General features: G+C 36.8%; 1 protein-coding gene across 1 annotated transcript in view; it reads left to right on the top strand.

Annotated features, from left to right (window-relative positions):
* Nucleotides 1-21,678, top strand: part of NFX1 (nuclear transcription factor, X-box binding 1) — a 61,946-nt gene that overhangs the window by 21,408 nt on the left and 18,860 nt on the right. Inside the window, exons 6-18 of the mRNA XM_035549774.1 lie at nucleotides 751-822; nucleotides 2,862-3,001; nucleotides 4,057-4,156; nucleotides 4,290-4,507; nucleotides 5,611-5,708; nucleotides 6,828-6,858; nucleotides 9,004-9,086; nucleotides 11,806-11,914; nucleotides 17,335-17,454; nucleotides 18,185-18,264; nucleotides 18,635-18,865; nucleotides 18,964-19,037; nucleotides 21,236-21,337. Of these exons, the coding sequence (XP_035405667.1) occupies nucleotides 751-822; nucleotides 2,862-3,001; nucleotides 4,057-4,156; nucleotides 4,290-4,507; nucleotides 5,611-5,708; nucleotides 6,828-6,858; nucleotides 9,004-9,086; nucleotides 11,806-11,914; nucleotides 17,335-17,454; nucleotides 18,185-18,264; nucleotides 18,635-18,865; nucleotides 18,964-19,037; nucleotides 21,236-21,337 (1,458 nt within the window). The remainder of the gene's footprint in view (nucleotides 1-750; nucleotides 823-2,861; nucleotides 3,002-4,056; nucleotides 4,157-4,289; nucleotides 4,508-5,610; nucleotides 5,709-6,827; nucleotides 6,859-9,003; nucleotides 9,087-11,805; nucleotides 11,915-17,334; nucleotides 17,455-18,184; nucleotides 18,265-18,634; nucleotides 18,866-18,963; nucleotides 19,038-21,235; nucleotides 21,338-21,678) is intronic.

Below are 21,678 nucleotides of genomic sequence, written 5' to 3'. Positions count from 1 at the left end.
ATAATTTTACAAACCTAGGCTTGTCTGTGCCTCATAGAGCTCTTAAATGTGTAGGGGGACCATCTAGTGTTTCTTGATGTAGGAGGGGAGATGTGCTATTCAAGTAGAGGACTGGCATTTGTGACACACAGGAAATTGCAGTTGCTGATCAGAAAGAAAACTGAGGCAGACTTTATGCATCTCCCATGTAGGTAATAAACCATTACCTTATGCAAGGGGAACAGCAGCTCTTATTGGCAGAGTTAGAAATGTTGAACCTAATGGCATGTGCATCTCTTACTGAGTTGAAAGGTAAAGCCACCAAGGAAAAGAAGAAACTTCGTAGAAAAGTTTTGGTCTTTAGTTGTTGATCAGTGAAGAAGGAAAACGTGTTAGTGGTTTGGGCATGTAATGTTTGAGGAATGAACGCAGTTGAATTGATGCATGCCTGTTGCTGAAGTGTAAAATGCTAAATATATAAGTAGCAACATTACTATTAATTTGACAGGAATATGAAACTTTTCCTTCAACATCATTGTATTAAAGTGTTTGAGACTTTTACAACTGTAGCCATCTCGATTATTTTTACATGAGTTAAAGTGCTTTAATGTCCTGCAGGAGTAAAGGCTTCATGTATGATGTTTTCAGAATGTACTGCTCCATAAAAAAAAAGTCTGTATTTTTGGGTCGCTGTGGTTTATTTCTGTAGGAGTGTCATGAAGTTTGAGTTAATTGTGCAATTCTGTTTGCTTTTTATGACTTATTTTTAAGCCTGTGCCATCCAGGACCTTGTCCTTCATGCCCAGCCTTTGTGACAAAGACATGTGAATGTGGACAAACAAGGTAGAAAATTTTCGTTATATAAACAAAAGCTTATGTAATAATAGTTAATTAAAAGTTTATATAATGCTTTTTCTGTATTATAGTCTATTTAAGGTTTATGTTATATAGTTTCTTCTGAGTTTCAGCTTTTATTTATGTGCTAAAATCAGTTGGAGAAGTTTGTATTAAAAGAAAAAGCTATTGTTTTTCATTTTAAGAAAAAAAAGTTGGGACATGGAGCAGAGTTGTCCAAGCAGTCTGAGTTGATGTGATTTTTTTTTTTTCAGTCACATTCTAGTATTTATTTTCTTTTGTAGGAGACCCAGTGAAAGAAGTAGGAAAAAGTTCACACCTTTTCTGTCCAAATTGAATGTAGTTTTGATTTATTCCATTCCAGAAATAATTTCAAATATAATGTGTGCAGTTCTGGGAAGCTGTACGACTAACAAGAGGGTAGTCTGTAGTATATTCCAGTCTTGAAGTCTTTCTTTTCCTTGCATGTTTGATGCATGTAGTGTCATTGTCAACAGCAAGAACGTACTGCCCATACTTTATGATCGTTCATGTTCAATTGTTCTGAGACATAGTTATAGCTCCCATAACTGATTCTGTGTAATTAAACGTTTGCCTGTGCTCATTTCAAGAATAAAAACAAAAACCTATTTCAGTGTTAGCATTCTTAGTCTAGAGGTGTTTTACAGACTTCTACAATTATTTCTGAAAGTTTGAATGTAATATTAAATCACCTTAATTATTTAAAAGAAGGTGCAGCTGTTTCTGTGGAAGTATTTGCAGCTGAAAGCACTTTGTATTCAGTGGAAAATGGATTAATTGTAGGTTACTGAAGTTAATTTATATGATAAGATTACTTCTTTTTATTCTTGCTATTCCTTGCAATTAACATTTTAACAGATGAAACAACCTTGAACATTATTTTTCCCAAGTGCCACCAGATTGCAGTTTTCTTATAATACTGCATTTAAAATTTAAAACTTGGTTCTAAATAGATTTTGTCATATGTACTGTATCAGCATCCAAGATGCACGGCACCTCAGACTTCAAGATGTTTTAAAGTTGCTATATCACATATGCATTTTGCAGTTACTGTGTAAGATAAGTTTGTTAGCATGCCAGAATGGAAAACAGTGTCCATTTATTCCCCCCCCCCATGCACATACTTTTTTCTTGGTTTTTTTTGATTTCAGCTCTGCTTAGTTTATTTTTGACGTACACATGAAGTCATTAATGCTGTCAAGACATTTGATTTATCTCTTTGGTATTACTTTAAAAAAAAATCCCTTTCTGGAGAAGCCTTACAATGTCTTTTGGTCATATGTTATTAATCCAAGAAGACTCAAATGGGTAAAGTCAGTTGTTGCAACTGTATCAAGACCAAGAAACGTTTAAGCTTTAGAGCCATAATATTTTACAATAAAATGCAGTTTATGTCGATAACCTTTGCAAGCATCCTATACAAAAAATAAATAACAGAAAAAAAAAAAGATAAAATGTATTATAGTAAGAAAAAGATCGCAGGGGGTAGTTGTACCTTTTCTCAATTAAGTGACTGCAATCGATGTGAGATGAATTCAGGCCACACTGAACTGGACAGGGGATAGTATTGTTCTTTAATTGCAAAAAGTGTTTCTATAGACTGCTGACTCACTATTAAGGCCCATACCACTATATCCGTTGTGCTCAGTGGACTTGAGAACATTTATGCTATCAGGAAGATGTCTGTAATAAAAATATCTGCTCTTTTGGCCAAATGCATAACCATACTTCAGGTTCAAGATAAAGGGTTTGCTTTTTTCCTTTTTGTTGAGAGAAAATTCTGTAGACTAGCTACTGTTATAGTGACATGCTTTATAAAAAAAAAACAAAAAAAAAAAACAAAAACAAAGAAATGGGACAAATGGGGTAATGTTTCCTAACAGTTCTTTAATAAGTTATGTGCCTTTTCAAAGGCTTTGTCATTTTACTGAAACAGTATTTTGCTTTTTAATAAACATTCTATAGTTTTAAGGTAGCTAACAGACTGTGGTATCATTCTTCTGCAGTCATTCAGTTCGTTGTGGTCAATCAACAAAAATTCATTGTTCTAATGTATGTGGAAATACTTTAAACTGTGGTAAGCACAGCTGTACCCAGGTGTGCCATGCAGGAAAATGTTCGCCTTGCCAGCTAACAGTACAGCAAGGTAAGTAACAGAATGCCTTTCGCATATCCACTCATGATATGCATACTAAGAAAACAAGAGGGGGGGGAAATACAGTACCAAGAAGCAAGTGATTTACCTAAAAAAAAGGAAAAAAAATCAACTGGTAGAATATTTAAAAATTGTAAAAGTTGTCAGAATCGCTATTTATTTAACTAAGAATATAGACATGCTTAGAAGAATTCTGAACTACAAGAATGATGGTTAGGATGCTGGAGCACCCTCTGTATGAGGATGGGTGGAACTAGACTCCATTAGATTTAGAAGTCTTAGGAGGGACTAAAGCGTTTCAAGAGTTGATAGGAGGTGATCAAAAAGACAGAGCCAGGCTGTGCATGGTAGGAGGACAAGGCAGTAGGCTAAATTGAGGTGTTGTAACTGGTTATAGAGATTTTTTTTTTCTTGAAAACTTGTTCTTTTTTGAGACCCAACTGGGTAAAACTGTGAGTAATGTGATCTTATCACTGACTCAGCTTTAAGTAAGACCTTGGACTGTCTGACCCCTGAGAGCCCGTTCAACCTGAATTATCCTATGATTCTACTTAATCTTGTGACATAATTCCAAGATTTAATAGTACATGGAAAAAGAATAGAACGAATCATAGCATAACACATTTCAACAAGCTACTTGTTTTGATCTCGAATGGCAATTAAATTGTCCAAGTATGTCTGCCAGTATACAAAAGCAAATAAAATTTTTCGAACAGTTTATGTAGAAAATTGTAAGTTAATTTTCTTGACATTTAAGGTAATACTTGGTACGTATATGTGTACTGCTTTAATAAATAAGCTTTTTGTGCGAATAGAGCTTTCCATTCAGCTTTTTTCTCCTTGTCAAAACAAATAAAAGAGGAATTTCATCCTCTGTAGGACTGAGAAATCTCTGTTGCTGAATTAAATCTAAAGAAGAGCAACTTCATTGTACTTCTAAAAACTGATAAGTTTCCCAGATTTTCCTTTTTGTATTTGTTGTATTGCTATGTTTTGTCACTGATACTTTCTTATGTTGTTTTCTGTGGAATATTGCTTTCTTTTAGTGTGTTACTGTGGAAGCAACTTTAAAGAAGTATTGTGTGGGACAAAGGAAGAATTCTCTGATGGATTTGGGAATTTCTCATGCCAGAATACATGTGGCAAGTAAGGTCACTGTAATTTAGACTTTTGAAAAGAAAAAAGGTCATTTTACTCACACTCCATGATCATGTCATTCTTAGGTAGTTCGCCTTTTTCATTTTGTTTGTTTTTGTTGTTATTTTTGTTGTTTTTCCAGAAAATTAAATTGTGGGAGGCACAACTGTACACAAATATGCCATCCTCAGCCTTGCCAGCTCTGTCCACGACTTCCACAAGTAGTGTATCGCTGTCCCTGTGGTCAGACTCCTCTCAGCAAGTTACTGGAACTAGGATGTGTTGAACGTAAAATATGCACAGATCCTATCCCGTCATGTGGAAAAACATGTGGCAAACCTCTTTCTTGTGGTAGCTATGGTAATTAGATCTTTCTCCATCAGAATATTCTGAATTCTCATTTAAAAAAAAAAAAGTAACTTCTGTTTCATTTCAGAAATATTTTATTAGTGATTTGGGTATTAACAAATTGAGTGAGAGAGACTGTTCGCAGTTATACTTTAAAATGAGTAAATGTATTTGTCTAGAAGCCATTAAACAAAATTTAAACACTAGTTATTGTTATGTGGACTTCTGTATTGGTAGAGGAAAAGAGTGGTAGGAATTTCCAGCAAGTAATATTTTCTGAGGTCTCTTAAAAGCCCAACTTAAGTCTTCGTGGTTCATGTGAAGATTAGTAGAGACGATTATTTTGATTTGTTCAGAAGCCTCTAATAAATACTCATTTACTGTGGCCACAAAGTGAAACATGGCGCTAGGCGGTTGGAAGGAAGAAGTTATGTGGAAATAGAAGCAAATTGGTACTTCAGTGAGTGCATTAGGTTACTAAAGTATATTTAACTGTGAGATTGTATGAAGTGCTCTAATTTTATAAGGCCACTTATTTAGTCACAAATTGCTACACTTGTAGAGAGTAGAGAGTCTAGTGCTGAAAAAATAAGGGCTTTTTAATGATTGATCCATTCAGTCTGTCTAAGGACCACGACTGGAAAGGGAATGGGTAATTTACATTTTACTGGAATTTCAGTTACCTTCATATTTCACTTACTAGGTTATGCATGGTAAGTCATCCCTTTGGGATGAAAAGAAAGAAAAATTTGTATATTTAAAATTCCTGGAACTTGTGTAAGGGTATTGTCACACAGGGCTTTTTCTTTATGCATTAATGAAACACAACAAATATGTATACATTTTCAATGTTAATTGTTGATCTGAAACTTTAGTCTATATATTCAGTATTATAGAGTTGAAAATAATGGCAATGTAATGCCACAATACATAAAACAATGTATTGTGAAGTCCTTAAACTTTTAATGCCTGTTTGACTGAAAATGTTATTTTTTAGAAACCCCACTGCACATAAGCATAGTATTTGTGACCTGTGATGCTCCTAATAAACTCCCAGTTCCTGACCACGTAATTTATTTCTTTAATTTTTAATCTTTGTATTTTCACTTTGATAGAATTCCTTCATACATGTGAAAGCCTTTGCCATGAAGGAGAGTGTAAACCATGTTCTCAAACATCAAATATTTATTGTAGGTGTGGCTTCAAAAAAAAGGTGAGCACATATAAAGCTTGACCATGGAAGCAGGTAGTCTTTGGTGTTTTTAGATGTTGTGGAGAAAAAGGAGCTGAAGTGGTTGAGGAAAAGGATGCTAAAAATGTGCTCTGCTCTGTAGGTGCAAGAGTCTGCATTGTGTTAGATCTGATAAACATATATTAACTAGATTATACTGTGAAGTGGTAACTTACCATGGCAACTTACCCAGGCAGTTACACAGTGGTAACTTACACAGGCAACTTACCATGAACACAGTTTTTTTGGAAGGATTTTTGTAGCCTTTACGTAGAATTTTCTTTGTTTAAGGTGGCTGTAAAGCCCCATACTGTCCCACAGTATTTATATGGCACAAAGAATGATAGTTTTGTCAAGAGTAATGTAAACTGGGAGAAAGGTAGTCTAAAATACTAAGCTAACTACAGCTGTATAGCAATAAATAGATCGTAGATTTGTTGAAGTATTTTGAGAGATTATCAGTTTTTATTGGTCTCCTTTCTCAGTACATTTATGTAAGGACCCAGCAGATTCTCAGCAACTGTGATATAATAATTAATATATTTTTAAACTGGCCTACAGTGTGTAACCGTGGCTTTGAAATCTTTGGGTACTATTTCAGGAGCCTTTTATTTTCATGTTGAAGTCTTTTTATCTACGTAAAAAGTTTTCAGTCGTGAGAGTTGACTTTTTTTGAATCAAGTCAGACTTGCATTTTGTGGGACAGTTTGTCAAAGTACAAGTTTGTGTGTTTTATTAGTACTCTCTAGAAGAGCTCTTTTCTGTCCTCCATGCAGGTTTCTGGTTTCATAGGACAATCCTGCTCCTATTACTTCACAGCGTTACCTACTGAATTAAGTGAGGAATACTAAACTACAAGTTCTTGTTGGTGTTGAATCTATAAGGAAAAAAATACAGGTCAAGATTAAAAGTGAAAATTGAAATGTGATATAATGCGTAAATTTAGGATTTTTTTTCCAGCTTTTGTTCTTTTCTCCTATACAAATGTGTTATGCTCATGAAAACTGTTTTCTGTATCACATGTGACTAGGTGCTTTCTAGATGAGTAAGTTTCAATTGTTTCATTTGCTCTAATGTAATTGCTCCCTGTTTGTTTTCTAGGAAGTCCCATGTGCTCTGCTCAGGAATAAAGGTATTATAATATGTTAAATATGTAATATGAAATTTTTTTCAAAGTTTAAAAAATGAGATGCAGTTCATATTAATTTTGGTTTTGATTCAAGAAGTTGGCAAGTATCTGATCAATACTGCTGCTTTTATCATTACTTCTATGTCAAGTTGGTCATTTCTTGGGATGCTGCTAAATGTGTTTCCCTTCTATCCATCTGTTAAACAAGGAAAGATTTTCCGCACTGTTTGATCTTGAACGTTCCAAGCAAGCTCTATTTCAATTTGAACAGTTTATTTCTATTCAACAGGTTGCCCCCTGGCATCCTGCACGTCTTTGCGTCATCTTGTACAGCTTGGATACAAAGTAATGATGCTTCTCTGTTCTTGTCCAAATTCCTGTAGAAATGAAAGCTTTCATTCTGCTTCATAGTTGTATGTTGTTGGTCTTCATATAGGAGCTCAGTAGAGTTTGTATTTGGCACTTAGGGTATTCTGGATGTAGCATCTCAAAATTCAGCTCAATGAGGGTGAATTTGAAGAGAACCACTTCATAGAAGAGTTTCTCCATGGAAGTGGTGCTGTCTGGAAAAGCACAAACCTACATCTAAGTGAGAGAGGAGGGTGTTTTTGATATATTTTGTTATTAGAAGTGTTAGTATCTTCTTGTTCACTTTAAGATAAATGTTAAGCAAATCTCAGAAACAAGCAGACTGTTAATCTTTGTTTTTCAGTTTCTGACACTGATCTTGTATCTCTGCAGTACTTTTTTATCTTGGATGTTTTTTTTCTATTACAGAATTTTAGATGGTGTAACTTCTGAGCTAATTTGAGTTTTTCTGATATTCTGTTCAGTTCCAGTTGTCCAGGATTTTCCTTAGCTGTTTGCTCTTCTCTGTCTTGATATACTGTCTCCAGTTTTTCATTCTCAAATTTTGATAGACTGTGTTTTATGTCAAATGGACTTTTTTTAAAAAAAATATATAAAAAAAGCTCCTGAAATCTGTTCTGAAAGCTCTTTGGCCTTCAACCAAAGCAGGAGTTGATCTGGGGATTTTGCCTTTGTATCAAACTAAAGAATCTGACTGTAAGATTATTTTGTCAGCATCACTGACTGGAACTCCTTGAGAATGGCCTTGCAGGTTGGATTACAGCAGCATTTCATGCAAAGGGCATTGCTAGGGCTGATAAATATAAATAGGTAAAGATGTCACAGTCTTGCTCTATGTAGAATTACTGCACTATTGCTTCATGAACACCAAATGGCCAGTCATAGGGAGCACTCTGTTATCTGCTGATCTTGCAGGTGATCAAGAGAGGTCATTTTAGAGGAGGGAAATGAAAGGAAGGATGGATGGATGTTTCCAGCCATTCCCACCACTCCAGACATCACCCCACTCGTGGAAGAAAGCTAGGAGACCTGGAACACTAGTTTAACTACACCACAGTAGTAATCCTCTGTATCTAGCTGAGCTACTGTGGAAGGAGGTCACTAAATGTTGTCTTTGTTGCATTTCCTGTCTTTTGTGATGGTTGTTGGCTATCCAGAACGGTGAGGATACTTGCTTGGAGAAGTCATAGCAGTTGGCCACACATGCAAAACCTAATCTTTATGCTATCTAACCTTTAAAGCTTTTTGAAGAATCTCAATATAGGGAAGCTGTTTACTTGATGGACCCCTGAGGTACTTATTTACAGGATAGTAATATGCATATTTCCTAATTTAAGCTTTTGGCTATGAAGGCTTTACTCTTCAGAATTCAGAAGTAATTACTCATGTTACTTGTAGATGGTGATAAAATTTCTGTAGTGCCAGTTTCATCACCATATCAGCAGTAGTTGTATTTAGCTGATATTTTTACTCTTATACCAATTTGAGCAGTCTTAAACTGTATTTGTTATACTTCAGTGTATCAGGCTATCCTATTTTGTGTGTTCTGTTTGCAGATTTTATGGTATAAAGAGTAATGTGAAATAAACTAGTCTCATTTATTCTGTGCTCTAAAATCCTTTCGAACAAGTGATTAAATTTTTGCATGCTGACTTACTCTGCATTACTGTCTTTTAGACCAGGTCTTGCAACAGCCTTAGCATAATATTGTGACTGCAGCTTTTGTTCTCAACATGAGCAAAGAGCAAATCATGACTTATGTCTTTTTTTCTGTAATAGCTGCTATTACATTCATGTGTGACAAGCGATGCAACAAAAAAAGATCATGTGGACGACACAAGTGTAATGAAGTTTGCTGTGTGGTAAGTGCATGTGTGGTTTTATAAAACTCTTCATGGTAAACTGTGTTTGGTTTTGTTGTGAAGTTGAAAGACTTCTTTGCTTTTGTATCCTTGCATTTTTGTGCATCTTCTCTATTTCCAGTACTAGTCGTGCTCCAAATGTTTGTGTGTGCACTTACTCTGCAGCATTTATTTTATGTGTATCTTTTTAATTGCAAAAACACATTCCATGCAAATGCAGTAAAGGTGCTTTTTGTTGGTCCAGTGATTCCAGGGAAAGTGGACAGGGGAGAGATCATTTAATACAAGAACTATAAGCTATGATGCAGCTAAGTCTTAGCGAAATCAACTTTAAAAATTGTGCATCCCTGCTGTAATGAATAACTGTATAGATCAGGCCTAAGCTATTTTTTGCACTACACAGTTTTGAAAATTAGAGAATCAGAATGATTGAGGATGTTGGAAGGGACCTCTGGAGGTCATCTGGTCCAACCCCACTGCTTGAGCAGGGCAACCTAGAGCTACTTAGCCAGGACCATGTCCAGAAAGCTTCTGAATAGCTTCAAGGAAGGAAACTTCACAGATGCTCTGGGCATCCTGAGCCAGTGACCCGTCAACCGCACAGTGAAGAAGCGTTTGCTAATGTTCATAGGGAACCTTCTCGGTGTCTCAGTTTGTGCCCATTGCCTCTTGTCTTGGCACTGGACACTGCTGAAAAGAGTCTAGCTCTGTGTTCTTTACACCCTATCTTTGCATCACTGTCGTTGGCAAAAATAAGTATCATAAGGCTTTGGCTCAGATGTACCTGGAAGGAGCAGTTGTCAGCAGTGTAATTTTGATGAATGTTTAAATAGCAAAATGAGAAAACTCGGTGTGCCTAGCCATTTTTTTCTCGTTTGTATATTTATTTTCCTTTCCACACTAGAGTTTCAAAGCTGAACTTACTATTTAAATATCGGTGCACCTAGAAGTAGTTCCTATAGCTTCCTTTTTGTTGTTGTTTTTAAGTGTTTACTAATGTTCAGAGGGAACCTCCTGTGTCTCAATTTGTGCTCATTGCCTCTTGTCCTGTCACTGGGCACCACTGATATTTATTCTTAATCATCAACTTCATACAGTATCTGGCTTAGTAAAACACCTTGTTTAATGGCTCTTCATTCAATTTAGCTTGCTGAAAACATGAAACTTCTTTGACTATTTGAGAAATGCAGGCTGAAATCTAGCTCTAGATGTTTCCTTTCTCTTGGGAGTTTTGTGTATGTACACGTAGCCACATAAGCCATTGTTAGCTACTGATTATTGTCCTTGTGTATGTATTCTTCTGTTTCTTGTCTTGGCAGACAGAGATCGGTTTTAGATAGTAGAATTTACCACTTCTCTGGTAAACATCACTGCAGTAAAGGCTGCCTTTGACTTTCCTATTCCCAACCACACCCTTTTTGTTGCTGGTGAGTATGAGGTCCACCAGAGCACCTCCCCTCATTGGCTTCTCTGCCACTTGAATGAGGAAATTATCAACACACTCCAGGAACCTTCTGATTGCTTATGTCCTGCTATTTTGTACCTCCAGCAGATATCAGTGTTCAGGAGGTCCTCCCTGAGGACCAAGGCCTGTGAATGTGAGGTTATTCCTGTGTGTCTGCAAAGGGTCCCATCCACTTGTTCTTCCCAGTCAGGTGTGCTGTAAGACACCCACTATAATGTCACCTTTACTTCTCTTCCCTATAAATCTAACCCACAACCTTTCAGTTGTCCTAGTGCATCCTCAAGCAGAACTCCATGTACTCTAGCTGCTCTGTCACACAAAGTACAACTCCTCGTCTCTCCAGCCTGCCCATCCTAAGAAGTCTGTATCCCTTCATTGCAATTTTCCAACCACAGGAGCCATCCATGATCCCAACAAGATTATAGCCCTGCAACTGCACGTAGGTCTCTATTTCGTCCCCTTTATTCACCAGTGCGTGTACTTCAGGGAGGTATCCCAACATAGTAAGTTCCCAGAAAGGATTTGAGGGATTTCTTGTAGGCACTTCCTGGTTTACATGGAAGTGCTGGGGTGACCCTGCTTCAGCCCCTTTTTGTTGATTGTTATACCTTCCTGTCACATCACCCTATGCCAATTTCTTGTCAACCTTGTCTGTCACTCCCTAACAGGGTTGATGCATTACTCTCTCCCTCCCCCATCATTAGTTTAGGCTCCTACTGGCAAAAATTCCTATTGGATCATGTCTCTCCCAAGTAGATACTGATTTGCAAAAAAGGTCCCATGATCACAGAACCCAAAACCCTGATACCAGCACCAGTTCTGCAGCCAGTTATTGAACTCTCCTTTTAGTGCCTTTCTCACACCCATTCTCCTTTGCCAGCAGGAACAGTACCTGAGCCCACATACGCCTCAGTACTGCCCCCAGAGCTCTGTAGTTACTTCTGATCCTGTCCAGGTTTGCCCTGACATTTATCACTTGTGATGACATGGAATAGCAGTAGGCAATAGTATTAAGAGGCACTCCCTTCACAATATCCAAGATTAAGGTCTGCAGCAGGCAGAAAACCTCTGTAGTTGATTTATCACCTCAACAGGTGTGTGCCTCTTTGCCCTGCTGCAGAAACTCACCCATTACAATGACTCGTTATTTCTTCCTCATGATTTTGCAATTGTTGTATTATGACCTCACAGAGAAACCCATGGATTTTACAGTTTAATTCTAATTTTCTTTTTTTTTTTTTTGCCTTCCTCTAGGACACGGAGCATAAGTGTTCTTTGGTTTGTGGTCGCAAACTCAACTGTGGGCTTCATAGATGCGAAGAACCTTGTCATCGGGGCAGTTGTCAAACCTGCTGGCAAACAAGTGTGTTAAGTACAACAGTGCATTATTTTTTATATATTATAGAAATGTATTTGCTTAATTGGTCAGAGGTAGACATAGCATCTGGTCAGAATTTATCAGAATCTGAAGATCTGGAGTTTATTCTCATTGTTATGTCTTTTCATAGAAAAGAAAGTTACTTTGTTGTAGATGAGTTTGGTAACTGGATTTTAATAGTTAAAAATGAACTACAATAAAATATATTCAGTTATATATCCAGCAATCACTTAAATTTTGAGGAATCATGCAAGGAAAATAAAAGTTTAGAAAGCATTTCTAAGTAAAGGGAACTCTTTTGTTCAACAATGAAATAACTTGTATAGTTCCTGGAATATGTAGCAGAAACTGTCTAGGTGCTTAGAATCAGACTTTCCCAACTTGATAGTCCAGTGATTTTTCTCTAGAAAGGACCATCTGAAGAAGTAAGAGATGTCAGTTGTGTGTCTTAGGCTTTCTGGTCATGTACCAGATGGTGAAATTACTACAGAATTGCTACAAATAGATTGACAACTATTAGATACTAATTTCTTATGACTGCTGAAGAATTTGCACGTCTGAGCTGGCGCAGTAGCTTTAAACATGTGTGTGTTCTGTTAAAAGCTGTGTTAGTTGAAGACACTAGTTTTCCACAACTGCTTTTCTCCACTTGATGTAGGAAACCATATGTTGATTATTTCACTTTTTTTTAATAGGTAGATAATACTAAGTTTTCTGATTTTTGGCCTGAGGCAGACAGAAGAATGCTCTTGTGTTTCCTTCAGCTAGCAGAATCTTTAGATGATCTGGCACATCTTTATATGTGATAACGTTTTCATTTTTTTCCCCTCAGTCTCTTTTAGTACAGGTTTCCCCTTTCTTTATATAGACGTACCGTATCACGTAAATTAAAAACTATTAAATGCAGTCTTTGAAAGTTGGGCAGGAAGAGCCCTTAGTGGATCATTCAACTTGTATCCATTTTTTCACTCAGTAATGCTCTTAAGAAATTCACAAGTTTTCTTTAAAAACATCATTAAGTCTTTCAGCTGCTAATTCTAGATATATTTTTGCACCTGTTTTAATCTAAAATAAAACCGGGGGTGCAGAGTGTTCGCAGAATGGAATATAAATACCTGGAGTTCCACTTAAGCTTTTATAAAGTGTTTGTCTTCTGTCTAGTAGTTCTGCAGTCAATGCTGGACAAAAGTGAGTCTTCTCTCAGACTTGGTGCTATTTTGGAACTGCTCACTGGAATGTGGCAAGGAGGACAGTGAGATGTTGAAAGTGAACTAGACCTCATGACAGTGGTGAATAGGAGAAAGGTGTTGTACATTGTAAGGATACTATTTTAGTTGGAAGCATTTGGCTGCTGTAGTAAATGCATCTCTCCTATGGCACGTGCACAAGGACATAATCAAAGTACTCAATTTTTATGGAGAACAACTTTTCATGGAAACATCCTGGAAAAGAGAAGGTATCTAGAGCCTCAAATAGCAGTGTAGTCTGTCTTAATAGCCTATGAATATGGCATGCATGCATACCTTTCTTTAGAAAATAAATCTTTTTGTGTCCAAACATTTCTCCTGACAAAGCAAAATAGTAATCTAACAGTCTCATGTGTCATGTCTATAACATCTGGTCTAGTTAAATCAGAAGGGTAGGGGTCGTTTTTCTTCACTGGATTTCCTGGGTTCAGTCTTCAAGGCCATCAAATTTCTTTCTTTTGCTACTCTATTTTTGAGGATTTTATTTCATTCTCAGACCCAAGATTCAGATGCCTGTTTTAGCCTGGAGAGACCTAAGAATTGCCTCCCTTATAAATTGTTCCAGTGTTGGATGTGATACAAGTGGGTGGTCAAGCTTCAAAGGTTTTTGCTGAACTTTGCAATGAGTGCAGGTAAAACGCTTTTCTGAGGTAAAGCACCCTTTTTTGAGTACAGCAAAAGCAGTGATCTATTCAAGCAACCAGCTAGCTAGTCATTATCATTTGTCTTAAATCTGTGTTCCTTAAGTCAGAGTCCTGTTCTGAGTCTGTATCTTCAAAAATTTCCCTGCTTTCCCTGGGTGTTGCTCGTTAAGATTTCATAGAATCATAGAATATCCTGAGTTGGAAGGGACCCATAAGGATCATCGAGTCCAATTTTTGGGCTGTTTCAGAGCCTTATCACTGTGCCTGTGTATTCTGACCCTGTAGCTAATGGGACCTGCATCTCAGCACTAAGGAAATGCATCATTGGCTCTGATCTACCTGTCTAGCCACCACTTTGCAGTTGGGCTGCAGCAACTATGGTATCATCTGCTATGACATTGTCAATTACGCTTGCCACTTCCCGCTTGGAATTCTTGCCCGTGCCTCCGTCTCCACTATTGGCTTTGGGAATGGTGAGGGATGGTATAAAGATGCAACACTAAAGTGTACTTCCACCTGTGTGGTTCTTTGTGCTTCTGATGTACGTCACCTTTTTAGGTCTGTTTCTGTACTAGGGCTTCTTCCATAGAGAGCCAGACTTTTTAAGACAGCAGTACATCTCTTGGGGAAAATAAATTATGTCAGCACTGGACGGTTTTTGTTGTTTTTTTTTTTTTTAAAGGTTGTTAGGTGTTCTGATTTCCCTGTTTGGAGCAGACGTCTCTGACCTCCTCCCCTTTATCCTGATTAGTAGCTAGTTAAGGAACACCCACTACTGATAAAATTCTTCACGTATCAATTCACATCAATAGCAAGCAGCCAGTGTAGTTGTCTAATGGTCAGGTCTTTTAGGGACCTTTTTATCTGATCCTTCATTTTCCTCAACCAATGAGGGTGTGAGTCTTTGCTTCCAGAAAGGTATAGGGTTTTTAAGGAACTTTAGTGAGGGACAGCAGAAGCCCTGCTCTTTCCCATGCTTGCAGAAAATCTGTGGACATTCTGAATCTTCCAACTTTTTCCTACTTCTTTCCTTCCTTCTGACCCTTAACATTTTATTCTCCCCAGCATTCTTGGCTGTTTCTGTAAGGAGATTCAAACACAGAATCTCCTTAGATCAAAACTGTGATCCTTTCTATTAACTGCTCCAATATAAGACACACAGAAAAAAGCGTGGGACCTGATTAGAGATTTTTACTGACTGAACAGCTATAAGAAACAAGTGGGCATAAGAAACTGTTGAATGTAAGGAAAAAAAAAAAAACACGAAAAGCTAACAAGAGTTTCAGACAGTACAATGAGGAATGACTGGCTTTCACAGATGTTAAGGTGAGAGATCACTGAGCTTCAGAGATAATAGGAGGAGGGGAGTACTGGGAACTCCTTTGGGAGAGTTCAAACATTAAGTTATCATGTAATGCTTGTATGACCCAGCTAATAATTCCAGAAATAGCAAACTTCGGTATAGATGTAGAAAATGGGACCAATGGGGACAAAATATTGCGGTAGATCATTTATGTAGAATAAGACAAGTAGACAAAAGGAGGAATCAAGATGAAGGGAGGGGAATGGAAGTACATGCATGGGAGAATGAAGAGAAAGGGAGATAAAAGGTAACAGTTGCATGTAAGAAGCTGCTGGTCAGTGCACTGAGTGAAACCTGTGCACCTGATGACCACTATCTAGCCTATCCTAGGAATAAGATTTAGTATCTTTCAGTGTACTCTCATCCTATTCTGTGTGAGAGATTTAAATGTCAGCAACTGGAGGCTGTGGACTATGGCAGCATGTAGTCTCTGCTAACTGGAGAGACAATGGTATATGAGAAGTCTGTATGCTAGCAGCTGGAGAAGGGGATCAAAAATTATAGGGGCCCCTCAGTCTGGGTGCCAGTACCTGAAGAGACCTGGGTGTATGTGGTGTATGTGCTTGACTCCATTGTTAAAATAGTTTGAGTCCTGTGTGTGTCTGTGCATGTACGTGTAACTTGCTAATGACCTTCAAGCCAGACTGGCTGTTAAGCAGGGGGGAGATCTGCTTCTGGAAAGACCCAGGATGTCAGCCAGTGACTTGATTGTGTCTGGGGATGTGTATTAGGCAAAGATCCATGAACATTGTGTGCATGTGAATTTAGAGTGTCTCGGTTTGTATGTTCACTAGTGAACTTTAATCCTGATGAGCTGGAGAGGAGGAAGAGGACTTGGCTATTGATTTATCTGTTTATGGAAATGTTGATGTTTAGTAGGCTGTGTTAGTCTGTGTGTCTGGTAATGTTACTGTTGTGTGTATAGTGTGTCTGTCTCTGGAACATTCAGAGTCTTGCTCAGTCTTGCTACTGGGTGGACCTGTATATGGTTTTAAACGGGTTTGGCTTTAGTGGAATCTTGGGAAGGAGTAATCCGCTGGTTCCCAGAATCCACTGGATTCAGCAGCTAGCTTAATGCGTACATCTTCTCTTCAGCTTGGAATTATTATCTTCAATTTTATTGGCGTATTATTCTGTTACATCCTTCTACCTTCTCTCTTACTGTTCTTTCTGATCCACTATCTCTTTATTCCTTTATAGATCAATTATATTCTCTTTTTGTTCTCTCATCTCTTTCTATATGACTTCTGATACTTGCATTTTCTCTTACTATCCTGTTTTTCTAAAGATTTGTAATAACTGCAGTTTGCATTACAATCGGTGTCCTCAGTTTCTTCAAACTCTGAAAAACAGCAATGAACTGGTTAAATTTTGGGAGTGTTAAGTGTTGTTGGGATGGTGTATGAAATTATTTCCTTTGTTTATTTTATGAATGAGATTTGGAATCTTGTGATAGGAGTTTAAAAATCTGTTTCCAAAATAAGGGAAGTGTAAAAAAAAAAAAAAAAAAAAAAAAAAGGAGAAAAACTGTATTTGAAAGTTGCTTTTGAAGTATTTGGACGGGTTCATAAGCTGGTTAAGAGTATCCATGTAGTGTTAAATGACATGAAGTATACAGAAGAGATGAAGAGACTTCAGCTACAGAGTAGCTGAAGTCTACAGTGCGGTGCCCTTTCGGTAATTTATCTGAAATGTTCCCAATACCATGTGCAGGTCTGGGCAAAAGGACAAAATCTGACCACAGGTGTGAGAAAATGATAAAGGAAAGAAATTTCAGAGTTAGTAGGAGTGGGAAAGAAATCACAAAATTTGAATGGTGTGCTTTCAGAAAGGGACTTCAAGAGATCTCCATGTTTTTGAGTGAAGGATAAAACCTGAACAGCTTTCAACTGGATAGGAGCATTACACCTGCTCCAGTTCAAAATGCTGCTGTCAAAGAATCAGTCTCTAAGAGCAAGCATATCCATTGTGGGTCATAGTCCAGTTTTCTTGTAGGAGACACAAAGGCTAGTAATTTCATTATAGTGGTGCTTAATATCAAAAAAGAAGCTAGAGTTGAATGTTTATATCTTTAAATAAAGATTTCTCTTACTAGAGAAGTACAAATACACATACATTGGGATATATTTCTTTTGCGATTTGCTTTTCCAGGTTTTGATGAGTTAACTTGTTATTGTGGTGAATCGGTGATTTACCCCCCTGTCCCCTGTGGCACTCAGCCACCAGAGTGTAAAAAAACATGCACCAGGCCACATGACTGTAATCATCCGGGTAAGTTAGATTGTTCAATTTTTAAAAAGAAACTAAAATTGTAGTAAAGTATACATGGATCTGTTTGAAAATATATTTGATCTTTTATTAGCTGTTTTTGTAGTAGTTGGGAATATTTCCAAAAGTTTGTACTTTGAAGCCAACCAACTAAAAATTTGCCACAAGTAACAATAATGTTACTTTTGACTGGTAAAACATTGGATTTTTCTTTCTGATTCAGACAGCAACATTTAGACGTTATTAATAGTCACAACACATTAAATGCTATATTCCAAAGATTACATGCTCTCTTGAAACAGCAGGATAATCTGGTGAACAGTTTCTGTGTTCCTTGGAATGACATTGCTGGACTGAAAAACATACAGCACAGGTTGAACAGATACACGTTCTGACATACTCTGTCTAATAGTGTAACCCTGCTCAGAAGTTGCAAATGTTTTCTGTTTTCTACCATATAACTTAGAAAACACTGAAGAATATTCACCTAAAAATCTGCTATCGTAATTCCTAAAGAATATTTTAAAGAACAGATTATCCTCGCATGAAGTGTCTTTCTTCCCATAAATTACTAAGTAATAATTTATGGGAAGAAAAGTAATTCCCATAAAGTACTGAAATACCAACTCATGTTTAAGTAGTCCTTGCTCTCTCTTTTAAGGCATTTGACTGAAGTATGGTAATAACTGTTCTTTCCTTTTTTTTTTAATTTTCCTGCACCCTGTGGCTGCAGTGTACCATTCATGTCATAGTGAGGAGAAGTGTCCACCCTGTACCTACCTGACTCAGAAATGGTGTATGGGCAAGCATGAAGTAAGTCTTAAAGTTTTTGAGTACTAAATAATGTGTAGCTTGAAAATACTTACTAAAGTTCAGGATGCTCTTTTATGTGTATATAATTTACAGAATAAGCATTTGATATTTCACTTTGTCTGACTGTTGGTTTAGCTTCTTTGAGGTAGAATATATTACTGGAGTTTGTGTTTAATGTGATTAAATTGGTGAAGTCTATCTGCTATATTGGACTATGATATAAATAACTGAGTCTTAGTTCTAATATATTTTAGTATTACAGTTCTTGCATGGGCAATGCCAAATGAAGGTGTGAACAGTAAAAGTGCTTTGAGATTTGTTTATATAATTGTTCGCTTTTAGTTGTCATCTTCCTTCTTCCCTCTTTCAGCTGCGAAGTAATATTCCATGTCATCTCACTGACATTTCCTGTGGACTTCGCTGCAATCAAATGTTAAAATGTGGAATGCACAAGTGTAAAAGAATCTGTCATAAAGGAGAATGTCTTATAGATGAAGAGTGTAAACAACCTTGTGTTATTCCAAGGCTATATTGTAATCATCCCTGTATGGCTCCATGTCATCCTTCTTCACCCTGCCCGACAACATCCTGCAGTGCAAAGGTTGGGTGTCCAGAGAAAATTCATTGCCCTTCACATCCCTCCCTGGACAGAAAAGGACCAAATTTTAAACAAACTGCTGTCTTGTGTATTTGCAACAGGTTGATCTTCACTGTGAATGTGGAAGAAGAAAGGAGAGTATGATTTGCTCAGAAGCATCTAATACGTATCAAAGGTTTGTACTATGATAATTATTTTACTTCCTTTGTTGGACTTATGCTATTTGAATTAATTTCAGGGTTGACGTAATATTTTTAATTGACAAAATTTTTCACACTTTTTTTTTTTGTCCTTAACACCTACAGTTTCTTTTTTCTCATTCTTCTGAGCTTTCATACCAGCCATGTTGTACTGGAACACATTCCTCTTTTCACTGTTAGTCTATAACTGTGGTGGTACATCAAAGCTCGAATCTCCCATCCATGGAACTCTGATTCAGACATCTGAATGTAGGTGACTGCATATAATAGTCCCTGTGTGATTTGCTGTCTTGGTTCCACTAAAATGTTTGGTGGAACCTTGTCAATACAGATGATGGAAGCTAAAGAGTGGTAAAACTGAAACAGCTAAATTTAGGCAGTTGAATAGCTTTTCAGATTCTGTTGACTGTAATGAGAGCTTTGGCATCTAAAGCTTGGTTGTTAATATGCAAACCGAGTCCTACTCAACTCCATTTTTTGCACTAAATTTTTCTCCAGATCCTGCTTAGAAGCAGTTAAGAACAATAGTAGTTAATGCTAAGTTGGACATAAGGTAGACTTACAGGAATGGTCATCTTTTTTTTTTTTTTTTTTAAAAAAAAAAAACGTTTAAAATCTGTTTCACTATCATTACAAATCAAACGACTGACTTAACTTTAAATTATCAATTTAAAATTGACATGTGCTTGTCATAATCATAAGCTGGAAAGTAGCTGGATTACAAGTCCCAAGTTTTTTAAAGCTGTTACATTTCCACTGTTTCTGAGGCTCAGGTGCTCCAAAAATACTCATACAGGCAAAATGGTGTATTTTAAATCAGTAAAGTCCTTGCATGTATAAGCCAAGTAAATAGGAAGGAAATGAAAAAATCATCAGTTTAAAGCAAGTGTTTGTATCTCTTGGTTCACATGTGTTCATATACATTTAATTATCTGACCTTACAATAACTGATATTATCAACAAACAAATTCTTGAGCCATGTCATATTACTAAAAACAGTGTTTAATGACTGCTAAGTTTATATGATAACTCTGACTGTTCAGATTACTGGAATATTAAAATACCCTGGTTTTTGTGGGGGTTAGGTTTGGCTTTTTTTCCTATCATCTTCATGCTTGAGAAAAAAGAAGAAGAAAGTACTACAAAAGTACTTCCCTCCTGTTCTACTACTGTGGAAAGGTTGGCAAACTAATGGGGTATCCAGGTTTTCTCAAAAATGTTACTGGGAGCGTTTCACCAACAAAGCTCAAAGCTATTTAATGTCATGAAAAGGATGCCCAAGGGAACAGAAAAGGGACTGTGCATCTCTTTCTGTATACACAATATAGATGCTGTTGTCCTATCATCTAATGGCCTGTTGTTTGGTCACAACCTGATAAATTTGAAGCTGATGGTGCATCTCAGATTGTCCATCCTGATGTTATAATATAATAAAGTTATAATATTAATGTTATAATGGTTATTCTCTGAATGTCATGTTAATTGTTTTGATGCAAATATATCCTTTTATCTGAAAATCAACAGGAAAGAGTTCAAATAATAGAATTTTTCATGTTCAGGATTTTGAGGAAGGTGTGGGATATCACTAAAAACTTACTGCATATTTTAATCAGAAACTTTAGCAAGAAAACGGGACTAGAAAGGCTTGCTTGATGGGAATGATGGAGAACCTTTATAAAGAAAATTGTAACAGTCTCAGTAGGCATTTTACTCTTTGTGGCTTGTATCCATATTTTCTAAGCAAACTTCAAAGGACTTTATAAATTCACTTCACAGGTTTTAGTTGCGTACAGTTAAAGACGAATTGTATGAAAGTTTAAAAAAAAAAAAAAAAAAGTAATGAAACCTATATGGTCAGATGTAGTTTGAGTATTCAGCAGGTGCCAAGGAAGTGTATTCACATTGCCTAGTTAGACTTGCTTAGAATTGGTGCTCTGAATAATTCCATGAAGGAGCAAGTCTGTTTGTTAATTGCTTGAAGATGAGAGAGAGTAACCTTTTTATTTATATAGCTAGATTAGACTCCTAAAACTAGGTGATGTAGAACTAGAGTACAATTCTGTAATCTGAAAAGGAAACTTCTCCCACCTTGATATTTAAATCTGAAGGTTTATATACAATTTCCAAGGTTTATGTCCTGCCTCAAGTGAAAGCTAATACTGTTCTTTTTCAGAATAGCTGCTATATCTATAGCCACAAAGTTAACAGATCTACAGCTTGGAGATTCAGTGGAAATCAGTAGGCTTATTACGAAAAAAGAAATGAAGCAGGCCAGGTAAGGACAGACCTGTAGAAACATGTATGAAATCCTTGTGTGTACCTGAAGAACAGGTGACTTGGAAAATGTATAATATTGTCAGCAGAATCACAGTTAAAAGAAGACTTTCAAATAATAGCCTGACTCTGCTGTAATAGTGGTAATCGGATGTCTTGCAATTCTTTAGCTCTTCCTGTTTTTGCTTTAATGTAGAATGAGTTCTCGATCATTGATTAGTTTCTTGTGACAATTACATACGGAACAATGTAATTGTGGTTTCAGAGTTTCTTTCTACTCTGCAAACTCAGTCACAGAACAGTTGAGGTTAAAATGGACCTTTTGGAGGTTAACTGGTCCAA

Source organism: Cygnus atratus, chromosome 2 (genome assembly GCF_013377495.2).
Source record: "Cygnus atratus isolate AKBS03 ecotype Queensland, Australia chromosome 2, CAtr_DNAZoo_HiC_assembly, whole genome shotgun sequence".
NCBI classification, from domain to species: domain Eukaryota; kingdom Metazoa; phylum Chordata; class Aves; order Anseriformes; family Anatidae; genus Cygnus; species Cygnus atratus.
This window is presented reverse-complemented; position numbering and strand designations above follow the sequence as displayed.